Source organism: Notolabrus celidotus, chromosome 5 (genome assembly GCF_009762535.1).
Source record: "Notolabrus celidotus isolate fNotCel1 chromosome 5, fNotCel1.pri, whole genome shotgun sequence".
Classification (NCBI taxonomy): Eukaryota; Metazoa; Chordata; class Actinopteri; order Labriformes; family Labridae; genus Notolabrus; species Notolabrus celidotus.
The window spans coordinates 11,505,028-11,520,179 of NC_048276.1; the positions used below are offsets into that span (position 1 = coordinate 11,505,028).

The window sequence follows — 15,152 nt, forward strand, 5'->3', positions numbered from 1 at the left end:
GCGACATGATGGAGTATGATCTGATATACAAGCAAACAATACGATATTTTTGTCCATGAAGTCTTGGACTTGCAACCATATAGCTTCCCACGTATAACTGCTAAAAAAAAACCCAATGAAAACAAGGAACAGTAAACACGTCAACAAAGTAGCACTTCTGACAGAAACCGTCACTGACCTGGAAGCTATAAATGAGATGAAAACTTGTCATTGGTGAAGCAGTACGTACCAAATATATGACATTCACATTTGAAGTCCTGTGTCTGATTAACACAAGAAACATAAAACCACTTTAACAAAGATTTACTGACATTCAGGCGTTCAAAAATATGTCAAACAAAAGGTTTACATCAGCATACACAGCCCAGCCAAAAAATCTGACTCAGCGTTCTGCTTTTGTAACATGGTCATATAACATTTAGGATTTTTGCACGATGTTTGAAGCACCCAAAGTGTTTTTATTCTCAGGCTGAGTAAAACGATATCAACTTGCTTCATATTGGTTCGTCATGTAGCCTCAGGCTGTGCAATTCTGAAGCCTTCCTGAACTAATCAATCAATTTCATCTCTTGAATACTTCAAAATGGGTCATTATTCTCCCCCAAAGTATCATTTATATTGTTGGTAGGATACTGCCTTTTTCTACAAACATGTTAACATCCTTTTGTCACTTCTAATACGACACAATTCTTAATTCTGAAAAGCCCTTTCTCCAATTTTCAAAAGACTAAGAACCAAAAAAACAGGTGATCAAAGGAAGCTTATAAAAATGGTGATACTAGTGACACTAATGTTTCTTACATCGAACGTGTGTAGCAATCTACGGCACACTGATACTACAAGCTACTCTGAGCTATTTATATCCTTGCACACATTTAGTGTCTCTAAGTTAAACCTCAGCCAGTTTCTGTTTTTTCTTGCTTGTTTAAACCTGACAGAACATTTCTTAAGAGATACAATAACTGCTGGCCTGTGCAGTTTGTTTTCCACAGCTCTGTCACCACTGTGCTGTGGGCATCAAGCGGCATATTCAGGTCAGTTATTTCAGGGATGAGGCCTATAGTATACTCTTGTGAAATGTCGCACTTTATAACAGCACCTTACAAAATGTGATCCTCATGTCAATGACTTTAAGAGTATCTGATTTCACAGACTAATGCAGTGTGCTCTGAAAAAAGCAGCAGCCTATAAATCTTTAACAGTTTTGTACATGGTTTGAAGACATAACAAGCATAACATAATTGTTATTTAAATAATTATGCATTAATGAATACTATTTAAGAACAACATCATTCTTTATGACATCCCTTTGGTACTAATTAGTCTAAACTAACCATAAATAAGAGCTGGTTGGTATATTTGTCCCTAAATTGAATTGCCTACATAAGATCCACTTCCCTTTTTCTCTCAAGTCCAATTTGTGGGGTTTTTTTAAGTTGTATTTTTGGGCATTTTTGCCTTTAATGGACAGGACAGCTGAAGAGAGACAGAAAATGTGGGGAGTAGAGAGTGGGGGAGGACATAAGCTAATATAAGTTAAGATAAGATAGTCCTTTATTCGTCCCACATACAGGGAAATTTAAGTGTCACAGCAGCAAAGTAGACAGTGTAAAAGAGTATAAAGCAAACAAGAGCCTATAAAATATCAATTATTAAAAAGTTATTAGCAATTAAAATTAAAGAGGTGAAAATAAGCATATCTTACAACATATCTATATACATTATTGGTTACAGAGTCTGACCACTGCAGGAAGAAAAGACCTGTGATATCTCTCCGTGAGACACCGCGGGTGAAGAAGGAAATGGTCGAGGCTGAAATAGAACCTGCGACCTCTGCAACGAGGGCTAGAGCCTCCGTATATGGGGCGCACGCTTAGACCGCTAGGCCAACGACGCCCTCAATTTGTGGTTTTACAGAACAATTCCACACTAGCTTGCCAACACTCAATAAATGCTAAAAATAAGAGAGAAATAAGACAAACCTCTCTCCCCTTCTGTTTACATTTTTCACTTTCCGCTCTTCAGACTTAAACATGTTTTGTAAAAGACGCTACTCGTACATGTGGACCTTTTTTAGCCTAATGTTCACCTTTTTTGAAAAGCCATAAAAACCATGAATGATTCCTGTGAACTTCTCTGGGAAAGAGCCAAAAGATCCAGCTCCCTTCAAAGAGCCATAACTCCCACTTTATCATGCAACAATATGAGAAGCATTGCAATGATACATAATGTACTTGATTTAAACACAACAGGTCTTCAGTCAGACTAACACATGCTCTGCAGCCTTCAGTTGCAACAACACCTATGTTGGCATGAAATCATGTATTTCTGGTTTGGGTGGTGCAGTAGTCGGATTTGGCAGAACATGTTAGCTTTATCTGCAGTCAATAATAAAAGCTTGTCACTTTTGTTTTTGTATTTAATTTGTTTCCTCTCAAAAATGTGTGTCTAATCAGATGAGGCCAAACACAAACCGCAGACCTCTCCTTCTTTAGAGCTTGCAGAATAGAGAACGGTGTGTTTTGTGTACAGTACAGTCTGCACAATATGATTGGATAATTTGACGTGTCTACCGTGTGAGCATTTTCCAGCAGCATCTCTGTGAACCTCTGATGCAAATTGCAGTACTCCGTGGCGGCACTGGCTGTACTCCAACAGTCAGCTGCTGCTGCTGTTGCCCGGCAACATACAGTATTTCATAGTTCAACTCTGCTTGGGTGCTGAGCAGAAGTCAGCTTTTCATCTCATTTCATCTCACAGTACATCTATATCAGAGTGTTTCTGCGTCTTCATACGCTTGTGTCTGTGAAATGTGTGGCTTGAGATGGTTTGTGAAGGATCTGGGTTTGCTTTTTTTTGTGATTTCTTTGTGATAAGTGAGATAAATCCTTTGTTGCTGTCTACAAAAGCTGACTGTCATTTCTTACTAAGGTAAAGATGCCAGCAGTTTGAAGACTATTTGGGGTAATTTCTTTTTTTTTTTCTTTCAATTCACATTTTAATGTTTACCATTGAAAATAAAATATCTTCCTGAACGGGGCAATAGCCCTCAGTTTGACTGTTAAAGGGACTAGTTGTAGAACATCACACTCCTTTTCATTTCTTCTTGTACAGTATCTCAGCCCTGCATTTTAGAGGTACATTGCAAAGTATACTGTAGTCTATTCTCACAGACAAAACAAGAGCATCTCATCACTGCACAATGACATTATCCAAACCAAAACTTGAGAAACTTGAGTGATGACTGTGCCGAGTTTGTACTAGCTGGTAAAGTGTAAAAAGCACACAACGCCATCACAGATACACACTGCATCCTGTGAAAAAATTTGAGTCCCATTAAATCCACTCGCCGGGGCTCGCCTCATTATCCCAGGAGCAGCGAATTTGAGATTCCTCTAGTCAAGCATTCATTATTAAAGAGCATGTTGATCATGTTCAGTATAAGCCCAAGCTTCAAGACTCCTCCTTTGTCGTCGCTGCATTTGGCACTGCTCAGCTGCTCTGTTTGCAATGCACTCCACAAATCTGGCAAGCATACTCAGTGCATACATATATAAATATATACCACGGCTGACAGCCTGTGTTGTGTGTACATATATACTCGTACTGCAGGATGTCACTACAACTTAAAACACAGTTAATTCAATATTTTATTGCAAGAATATGAAGAATACTTGTGCAACATTTAATCTCCAAAATGAATCTGTGTTTTGTATTTGACTGTGATTTAAATGGAACTTGAAGCTCCTGTCAGGAACTTCCTGTTTGTGGTGATATCGGCACCCCTATGATGTGTTCATGGTACCTCTTATATCTTTGTTGATTTTGTCCTTTATATGTGTCAGTGGTGTTTCCCTTCATCATGCGTACTTCTAACATTGTAATGCATTACTCACTGTCATCATCTCGTCTGACACCTACCCTCTCACAGCGCTTACATGCATTAAATATTGCAGTACAGAAATGGTCATTGTTTGCGTTGATGGTCTCGTCTGCTTTTGTATGTCACAAAGAGGCATTGCTGTCAATTTCAATTAGATTTATAACCTCCTAAAAATCTCTCATGGGAGCTTTAAGTAGCAGCAATTTACACAGTAAAGACTTGAATGGCTGTTAATGTCAATAAGTTTGTTGCCCTTATTCTAAACACTTGTGTATCTCTGAAAACATATGTTGAGATAGATTGTGCACATACTTAATACAAACTAGTTCTGATTACAACAATCAACCAGAGAAGAAGAAAACAAGGAGCTAGATAAATTAAATTACCATCACAACAGTTGAAGTGAAAGATATGCTCCATTTTTGCACAGCATGTACTGCAACTATGTTTAACCCTCTTGTTATGTTGTGGGTCACATTGACCCTTTTTAAAGTTAAAACATCTAAAAAAAGAAAAAAATGATAAAAATATTTTTTGGGTATGAAACGTCTTTGCTTTCCTTAATAGGTGAAATCAACATATACAATCACAGTGGTTCATTTCACATTTTAGGCAATATAAACCTTCCAAACCAGCTTAAAACTGCCAAAACAACTGGGCAGCATGTGACAGAAGAGGTGGTTCGTGTTAATTCATCAACATCAATTAATAGCAAAATAATAATTCAAAATAGAAAATAAAATAAAACAAAATCTATGTCATTTAAAACTATTGGATTTATATTTAGGTCTTTTCAATGTACATTTAAAAAACGTTTTAACAAGAATTTTCATGAAAAATGAGTGAGATATCCTCATTGAAGCATGATCTGTGAGGTTAAAAGAACACAATTGCACCAAATATTGATTTAATGGAGTTAATAATGAAATTTAAAAAATATTTATTGGAATTTTTTGGGTTCTGACACTTTTGGATAATTAAATATGCCCCATGTCAAATTGACCCAGGAACATTATTGCTGTTCCAGAGAAACAAACATAACAGGAGGGTTAAAGGCTTGCTCACCTCCTTTACTATCAACAATCAGTTGTTTGTCGATGTAGCTCAGCTACCTGAACAACGTTCTGCAATTTCCTACTCAATCGACTTTCTACAACTTCTCTGCTCACTCACTCTCAATAGGTTATGAAAGACGTCGACTCTATGGGTGTCAGTTCTACTCTTCATTCCAAAGTTTTTGAAAAGTTTGGAGCTGAAGAGTTGGTATGCAGTCCTAGTCATAGTCTTATATAAAAAAGACAGTACAGTGAACAGAAAAGGCCTTAACACACTTCTGTAGGTGTGTTCCTAAGTGTATGCCTCAGTGCTCGGTGGTGAACCATAGATGCATTGCTAGACGTGGCATACAAGAAATCTGTCACTTCCAGCCTGACGTTTGTGATCCTGCTTGATTCTAGCTCTTCAAATGTATTTTACAACTTGCAGCTTTCCTTTCCATTTGAATTATTTACAGCTCCAACACTTGAAAGACTTTTCTGTGTTAAGACAGATGATCTGTAGATTAACATCAATACATTAGACCTAAAAGCTGGTACTCACACAGCACAGACGGCCCCGTACATGATCTAATGAATAACCTTTGCTGCCACTGAAGTAATGATCTGTGGTTGGATTTCACACTTTCACAGGCAATCTGTTGGGTAGGTGACTGGTGCATTTTAATGGCCACAGGCTTTAGCAGTCCAGGGAGATTGCTGGATGAATCGAGTGCTCGGATGTTAGCAGGGTTTTATCCTGCACTCAGAAGACACTTAACAAGTAACCACACATCTGTACTGGTGTTATTAACTGACTGTTTTATGTACATCAATCAGTTTCAGAGAGTGATCTAACCTGCTGACATTTATACATGTACAATGTAGAGTTCATAACTTAAAGAAGGATACACAAGCCTATAATTGCTCTATTTTTGCAATGTTCAGTAAAAAAATGCTGAGATTTTTTTGTAAAATATAGATTTAAAGTAGGACAAAAGATAACATGTTGTAATTTGCTTGTTATTTAATCATTCCTTTGAAAATAGAAACACATTATCTAATATATATAAATATGATCGAGTTGTGTTTCACATATTTCTGATCTTTTAGGATAATTCTATTTTGTGTTTAATTCAAATTTGCAAATGTCTTCTCATTCTTTATTAGGTGTTTACATATTAAGCAAAGCCATGTTTATAAATTTGTTTTTTATGCAAAAGATATAAATACTGTATATTTACAAAGACAAACAGGGATAGGGCTTTTCAAATAGGATTTCTGCATGGCTGCCTTGATGTTATGTTGCTTGTATAATTCCTGCTTGGTGTTTGCCACTATGCTCTCACAACAGAGCAACAAAAAAAAGGAAAAGAAAAAAGAGTCACGAATTGTATTCTTGTTGGCATAAACAGTAGCCATAGTTACTGCAATGTCCCAGTTCTTTAAATGTCACAACGTGCCTGTGCTCTGTCCTCAGCTGTCCCCTTCCCCCTGAGCCACCGCCTTACATTGAAGGAAGTGTTTGACTGCGAAGGGAAACCGCGGGTGGATCTCCTGAAGGCTCACCTCACCAAGGAGGGCCGCGTGGAGGAAGCTGTGGCACTTCGAATCATCAGCGAGGGAGCATCGATCCTGCGTCAAGAGAAAACTATACTGGACATTGAGGCACCAGTCACAGGTGATTTAACTGAAAAGAGATATTTACTTGGAGCCTGTCCTGCTGCACTTACAGAGGCATCTCCAAGGAAAATTTTATATTGTAAAAAAGATAAAAAAAATGTGTCTGTTACTTAAGAAAGTTAAATTTAACATATTACAGACTTATTACAAATAAACTCTTCAAGATTTTTTAATTTTAATTTGATAATTAAGGCCACAGTTCAAACAAATCAAAAACCATCTCAAAATATTATATATAATGTGAATACCATTTATCTCTCAGTCTAGTTCAGTACACTCCACCACAAGACTGTTGACTTGACAGAGGACAATCATTGGCACCCTCCACACAGAGGGTAAACCACATAAGGTCATTGAAAAGGTGCAAGGATGACCACAGCTTTGACAGGATTGTCAAGAACTTTGGAGAAACTTCACAAGGAGTGGAGAGAGTCTGGTGTCACCAAACAAGAGTCACCACGCACAGATGTCATCAGGTCTGGTTCAGGAAAGAGGCTACAACTGTCACATTCCTAATATTAAACCAATCCTGAACCAGAGACAACGTCAGAAGAGTCTTACCGTAGCAAAAGAGACAATAACTGGACTGTTGCTCAGTGGTTCAAAGTCCATTTCAAAGTTGCATTTAATTGGTAAATCAAGGTCCTAGAGTCAGGATGATAGTGGATATTTAATCCCTTTGTGTTGGGCTCAACTTGGCCAAATTGGTTGGAAATCTTTCTTACCAGGTGGGAGATCAGATAAAGATGACAGGAAATACAATTTTAAAAAGCTTAAAGATCAAAGATTTTAGCATAGCTATAACTTGATCTGAGGACTTGCAGAGGCAGAGTTAGCAGCTAGCTTATATGGTTAAAAGATGAGCATTGTCCACATACTGTAATTCACAGACATTAGACATCATTTAGACATTTTTAGCTCCAATTTAATGTTGCTCCAACTGTTTGCTTAGTGTGTAAGAGGCTAAATGTGCTAGCATGTCAGCAAATGAAGTGCTAATCTGAAAGACCGGGTGTTTCCAGATGTTTTCAAGTGTTTTTGCCTTGAAGTAGCCAAGCAAACTTTTAATGGGTTTAAACAAAGCGGCAACCTCTGGTCTAAAAATATGAGTCCAATGCAGAAGTGTTAAAAACTGCAGTTCATCAAGAATCCGCTTGAGGCTGGCTCCGGAAGTACCGGAAACCACATACACACCAATTCAAAAAAGGCGATCTTTACAGCAGAAATAAACATGTTTACAGCCTGGTACAAAAGATGAATATAGTCTGGAGAGCTCATTTTTTGATCAGCACACACTGTATGGGGGGTGAATCTTTTTCTAACACAGCAATTTAGAAGATATTGAGATTATGAGTCTTCCAATGAGAGGCACAGCTGACTTGATCAACAGGCGGGAACACTGTAGCTGTTGGCTAAGAGGCTCAAAGCCCGCCTCTTTACGTCACAATCGGTCGACAGCAGCAATATGGCTGCCGATGACGATTGGCCTCAAAACAGCTCTTCAGAAACAGATGGGTGACGTCACGGATACTACATCCATATTTAATACAGTCTATGGTTTAAACTAAAAGTAATAGCAATTTATTTATAAAGCACATTCATTACAGTAAGCTCAATGTGCTTTACAAGTGTAAAAGTGTTAGTTGCTAAAATTGTCAGTTGACACTGTCTATCCTTTGTTATGCTTCAAGTGGTGATGGTGATGATGAGGATAATGATTATGATAAAACATAAAGGCTTAATACAGGCTACTTAAGCTTGCCAACATAAATACAACGGAAAAACTAACATGCTGATGTTAAACAGATTTCAGTTTAGCTCAGATGATGGCGCTAAGTCATCTCAATGTTCTACATTTTTTGGGAATAGAGATGAAAGCCTAGACCAGTTTTCTGACTTTTATGATGATTATGTTTTAGCATTTCTGCAGAGAGAGATGAGAAGAGAGTATGAGAGTAAAGGAGAAATGTACACTTTAGAGGAAGTGAGAGGATGTGGACTGACAACACTGCTGTTTGTTGCTGTAGTGCAAAAATAAACAAGGCACCTGAATAAGGGCACAGGCAGAGATGAAACAAAGATGAGAGCAATATGTAAATTATTTTTGCAAGGAAATGTCACTTTCAGAAAAAATCATTATTGTCTTGTCATGTACGTGGGCGACAATATTACAAATACACTCTGGGATATCGGTCATGATTAAGTCCTGACAATAAAAACTTAGACTTCAAAAATGAAGCTTTTGGAGGCTTTTAAGCTTACTGCTTAGAGAGGTGTAGAGAGTAAATCAACTACATTGTAACTCAAAGTAATACTGCTTAAAAATGTAGCTTATGCGATTTCATCAAAAGCACGAAAGCATCTGAACTTTCGACTTGGACAGAATCACCCAGTTATGTTCAGGAATAGTGGTGGGAATTGAAAACCGGATCGAACCGGTTCCGAGCGATTAATTCCATCGGAATTTTACACCTTAAATGTTATCGATTCTTCTTAACGATAAATTTCCCAGCAAGACGTCGCGGTACGTTGCATTACCTCACACACTCTGTGACACAGAACTCCTAGATGCAAATACCTCAAATATGCTGAAGCATTTGTCGACTCGACCTCGAAGGTTGGGGTTCGCGTTGGGCTGAAGTGGAGAAGGGTTCCATGTGAACATGTTCGCGTCGGGGAGGCGAAACCCAGACTACCTCTCCCCTTTTGGAGTCGGGATGCTTTCTCTCAGGCTCGAGGAGCCACGTCCGGACTCATGCGGCGGAGAATGAGGTCAACCTATTGTTCAGTAGCCTATGTTCAAGTTGAATATGTTCATGTTCAGTCTCGTGCAGACATAATTTTGGAAAAAATAAAATGGCTCCTTTTGGTTCAGAAGACTGTGTAGAAATACGTTTTTTCCCCTAAAAAAAACACTCAGGAATCGTTAGGAGAATTGATAAGGAATTGTATTGATAAGCAGAATCGACACTGGCATTGACATTGATCAAATCTTATCAATTCCCACCCCTATTAAGGAACATGAGCATACCTGAACCAGACACCAAACTGTTTTTATCCTTCGCTTTGTACAAAGTTTCCTATCACGACCTCAAGCTGAGAATGAGGTTTGGTTTCTGCAAAAGGTTAACTGCAACATGACTTTTACTGTCTGACACATATTCCATTTCCTGCTTATGTGAATTGGCACTGAGGACCCAATCTATACCAATCTACATAAAAAAGTACAGCTATTATCTACCAACTCTGTAGATGTGATGTTATTGCGATTAGTATTTTGGGTCTGGCTCAGGTTTGAGCAAAAAGCACAAAATAAATCCTAACTTAAAAAATATGCAAAAAAAACTGAAGACAAGCCAAGCTAATATTTAGTGGCAGCTGGGCATGAAGTGCTTATCTACTGAAGCATCTGCTGAAGCATTAGACACACACAGAGTTTTTTACATGAAATCAAATATAATTCCAAAAACATAAAATGTCCACCATTTCCTTTTATTATTTTCATTATCTCATTATCGTGGGATAAACTTGCTGACCTACGTACATCCTTGGTGGCAGCAAAGCAAGCTGTTCTGCAGCAACTCTGTGGGGCATAAAGCTTGCAATTTAGCCTGCTGTTTTAAAGCAAAAAGATTAACTCAAATTACATTTTTTTTTTTTTAATTGATGTATTTTTGTTTTCTAACAGTACATGGAACATAATTATTCTGAGAGTTCTATCAGTATCAGAGTGATTCCAGCAAAACTCAATATGTCACCAATTAAAAAGAAAGATAAACAAATCTGGAAAAATAACAAACTGCAAACTGAAGAAGAGAACACGTAACTACTTGGATGGTGAAAGCTAAACTGAGAGCTGTGTCATCTGCCTGATTACAAATTATTATGTGTTGTGATACATCTGTCATTATAGTCAATAAAGGGAGGAATTAAGGTTTATGCCTTGATCCCAAGCGGCAACCTCCAGTCTTAAAATATGAGTCCAATGCCGAAGTGCTAAAAACTGCAGTTCATCGAGGATCCGCTTGAGGCTGGCTCCGGAAGTACCGGAAACCACATACACACCAATTCAAAAATGCCGATCTTTACAGCAGAAATAAACATGTTTACAGCCTGGTACAAAAGACGAGGTAGTCTGGATAGCTCATTTCTTGATCGGCACACGCTGTACAGGGGATGAATTTTTTTCTAAAGCGGCAGATTCGAAGATATTAAGATTACAAGTCTTCTAATGAGAGGCACAGCTGACTTGATTGACAGGCAGGAACACTGTAGCTGTTGGCTAGGAGGCTCAAAGCCCGCCTCTTTACATCACAATCGCTCGACAGCAGCAATATGGCTGCTGCCGCCGATTGGCCTCAGAACAGCACTTCAGAAACAGATGAGTGACGACACGGATACTACGTCCATATTTTATACAGTCTATGCTTGATCCCTGTTATAGACCATAGACTGTATAATCAATGGACGCAGTGTCTGTGATGTCACCCATCTGTTTCTGAGACCCTGTTTTGAAGCCTATCGTCGGTGAGTGCCATATTGGAAATGCTTTACTCAATCTAACTTTGTCCGAGCTAGTGTGAGGTACAGAGGCGGGCCTTTAGCCTTTTCACTAACAACTACAGGGTGAGCACCTGTCAATCAAGTCAGCTATGCCCTTATTTATGCAAAACGTATGCACTTAATATCTTCAAAAATAACTAGTTAAAATAATTCACCCTGTACAGTGTGTCTCGAGGGAGAAATGAACTATTAAGACCTAAAATGTTTTTGAACCAGGCTGTAAACATGTTTATTATTGCTGTAAAGATCGTCTTTTTTGAATGGTATGTGGTTTCAGGTGTTTCTGCAGCCAGCCTCAAGGGGACACTCATTGAACTGCAGATTTTTGCGCTTCCACATGGGCTTCATATTTTAAGAGCGGAGGTTGGCGCTTGATGTAGACCTGTGTTGCACGCCCCTCTCTCTCTCATATTTTTTTCTTGCGATCCAATAAAGAAATATCTGCAAAAAAGATGTTTGTTGAGAAGATACACTGTCCTTGGTGCTATATTCTGTGGTATGCATTCCAGTTAGGGTGGATGTGTTTAATATTAAACAGTCTAGATTGAGTCTAAAACTTCAAAGCTTTTTAAAACGATTTAAAGTTAAATCTTTGTTGTTTTTATATACTCTTCAAAAAATGTCTTTATGTTTTCTACAACTCGGTCATTTGAACTTTGGCATCTCGTGTTTATTCAGCTTCACACACACACGTGACATTAAATATACATGAAGTTGTCTTTGTTAAAAGTAAGTACAGTGTTTAGCTGAAACAAAGGTGACGTGTGGATGAAATGCACTTTGACTTGAAGAGAGGTCCCAGGCTTCTAATCTTGACTGGCGTCAGGAAAATGGAGGCTTTGTGTATTAAGCATGAAATATGGATGATGAACAGAGTATTGTGTACAGGCATTTGTGAGTGTGGAGGTCTGTTTTACATCTTTGTAAGCTTGAGTTATCAAATGTCTTTGCAGCAATGTGCGTGTGTGTGTGTGCACGTGTGCGCGTGTGTGCGTGTGTGTAGTCATATATTTATGAGGCAGTTATGCACTTGTGGGTCTTTACTTGCATGGATGTGTTCCATGGGTGTTTGAGTGTGCGTGTGTGTGTGTGTGTGTGTGTGTGTGTGTGTGTGTGTGTGTGTGTGTTTGATTGCTTTAGTCACACAAGCCGTCTCCCACTCACATTGCTCTAAGCTTTGAGTGGGCGAAGGCCACTGTGGAGCTGATAGGGGAGACAGAAAAGAGAGAGGAGATGGAGGATGAGTAGGAGAGAAGGAGACAGAGGAAGATGATAATGAAAAATTGAAGGCAGTGAGGAAATGAGATGTAGGTTTGCACTCCAGAGCCATAGTGTTCACTGCGAAAAAAAAGTATGTGTCTCCCCAGAGGCTTGAGCTCTTTCTACCTCTTTGAGGTGAGAGCTTCTACTTTTCCTGCAGAAGACAGAGACCTTTCAGCCAAAGACAAGAGAAAGAGCTCAGTATGAAGATGGCCTAAGGACAGCAGACATAAATACAAGAGTTGTACTGATAACAGGGGAGAGATCTGCTTGTGATGCTGAATAAAATGCAGCTTGGCCACTATACAAATTAATGCAGCAATTTGATACTGGAACCAATTAGTCCCTGAAAACCAACTTCCTTTAGGTAACAACAACGAACAACAGAGTGTGGTAGTAGCATGTTAAAGCATGGAGTTTAATGTTAGTCCAAGCTTTTTAAATGTCAACAATCAGTGTTTTTAGAGCAGTAGTGAATTATCATAAATAAATGATCAGAGGGGTTCTTGGTTTTCGCCACTATTTCAGTCTAGTGTATGAAAAATGGTATCTAAGCACCTGTAATTTATACCTTTATACTGTAACCCCTTTAGAGGTGACGGTTTGGTGAAGTCATGCCACTAAGGCAGCCTGGGGTTTGTTCTAACCTGCAGCATTTTGCCAAATGTCGTACCCCACTCCCTCTCCCCCCTACTCCATCCACTGTCCTATCCCTCATTACAGCCGCTAACAGCCCAAAACTAAACTAAAAAATATGTGTGTTTCAATACTGGCAGTAGGACACTGTTTTTGATAGGATATATATTATTTTATTTTTTTCTTTATTAGATTTCAAATTGTAACTCAATGCTGAATGCTAAATTTGAAAATAATCTTGTTTGTCCTTAAAATCACTTAAAGCTCAAGTGAGGAGTTTTTGGCTGGTTATAAAACAAAATAAAAAAAACACTGGGCTAGTTACAAGACTGCTACTACTACTACTACTACTACTACTACTACTATTACTACTACTACTACCAGTAATAATAATAATAATAATAATAATGTGTTTTTTATATAGCACTTTTCTTAACACAGTTACAAAGTGCTTCAAAACAAAAATGCAGAAAAAGGAAACGAAAAATAGTAATGATAGGACAGAAAGGAAAACAAGAGTCCAACTATAACATTAAACAAACAGTGATTCACCGTTATGACCTAGACATTGAATCCACAGCAAGATTAACTACTTATATATTCCAATTTTCAATACTTGTAACTGCTGTGAGGAAGTTGGTGTCAAACAAGACAACCTTTATTTCTTCCACATCAAATGCTTGGAAATAAAAGGAAGCATTATGTCATTATTCTTTAGAACACATTTCTTACACATGTAGAGGACAAGATCAGCAAAGGGATAACAGGTTTAACTTTCTCCACAGGAGACAGCAAAATAGACAGAAAGGGAATATACCTCAAAGGAGCTTTAACGTCATTTGAGATGATCTAGAAACTTTGCTTTCAACAGAATAAGAGATGCTCATCCTTACAGTTACAGCATTAACACAGAGTGTCTGGTGTTTTCCAATGAGGTAGTTTGGGAGTCCATTTGCTACAATTAACAAGTATTTTCGTCTTTATCAACTTGTCATCATGTCATCATAATCGACAACTTGTTTGACCTATAACATTTTGGGAAATGTTGAAAATGTTGAAAAGTCTTTGTCAAAGGTTTGAGATGTCTTAAGGTAACATGATAGCTAATGTTAATGTTTGGTATGAGTACAAGTTTATAGATTTTGCTCTGGCACATGAGGACTTTTTCAGACGTAAAGCCTGTTCTGATCTGCTGGACGTTGCAGCGATTCTCCAGGGCCAGTTGAGCTGATATGGCATGCTTCATGGATATTGATGATGCATCTGAAATGTTTCCAGGCTGGCTACATGGTGACTTAAGAGACAACTGAGCAAATGCTGAAAATACTGGATACCCATGTAGTCTTAATAACTATATTGTTCTTTAAGAAAACTTGTGGAATTTGTAGTTTTTTTTTCAAGTGACAGCAACACTCTTCCATTCTAAACTGTGTTGAACAAGGACTACTTTTTGTTCTATCACTCACAAACCAAGAGACATATTGATGAAGAGTGCCAAAACACAAAGATGAGATTCATTCTGGCTCTTTGATTCTGTCACATTTACCGTCCTGTTGTTGTTTTTTCAGTGTGTGGTGACATCCATGGGCAATTCTTTGATCTCATGAAGCTGTTTGAAGTGGGAGGATCACCAGCCACAACCCGGTACCTATTCCTTGGGGACTACGTCGACCGCGGCTACTTCAGTATTGAGGTAAATACCAGTGTAATATCACAAAGTATGAAAACTTGACATATTTCATTAACAGTAATGAAATTTATACTGATTTTGTAGGTGTTCTTTTTTGCGTGGATTAACTGTTAATCTGTTTACCTTTGTTTTTTTGACAGTGTGTTTTATACCTCTGGTCGCTGAAAATCCTCTATCCAAAGACACTATTTTTACTTCGTGGGAACCATGAATGTAGACATTTGACAGAATATTTCACCTTCAAACAAGAATGTGAGTACCTCCCTGTGTTTTGTTCTTTGTCCTGGTTAGGTCATGTGCAGCTTGTAGAGCTTACAGTAAAAGCTGTGGTTGCACTTGTCTGTTAGGCCTGTTGATTATGTATGACAGAACAAGGAGATGGAACTGTTGCTTAAAAAATGAT

The 15,152-nt window shown here is 38.2% G+C and overlaps 2 protein-coding genes across 2 annotated transcripts in view; one reads left to right on the top strand and one right to left on the bottom strand.

Annotated features, from left to right (window-relative positions):
- Nucleotides 1–15,152, bottom strand: part of cxxc5a (CXXC finger protein 5a) — a 95,890-nt gene that overhangs the window by 48,537 nt on the left and 32,201 nt on the right. The window lies entirely within an intron of this gene.
- The window catches only part of ppp3ca (protein phosphatase 3, catalytic subunit, alpha isozyme), a 42,378-nt gene that overhangs the window by 1,599 nt on the left and 25,627 nt on the right, over nt 1–15,152 (top strand). Inside the window, exons 2-4 of the mRNA XM_034684299.1 lie at nt 6,398–6,598; nt 14,628–14,752; nt 14,890–15,001. Of these exons, the coding sequence (XP_034540190.1) occupies nt 6,398–6,598; nt 14,628–14,752; nt 14,890–15,001 (438 nt within the window). The remainder of the gene's footprint in view (nt 1–6,397; nt 6,599–14,627; nt 14,753–14,889; nt 15,002–15,152) is intronic.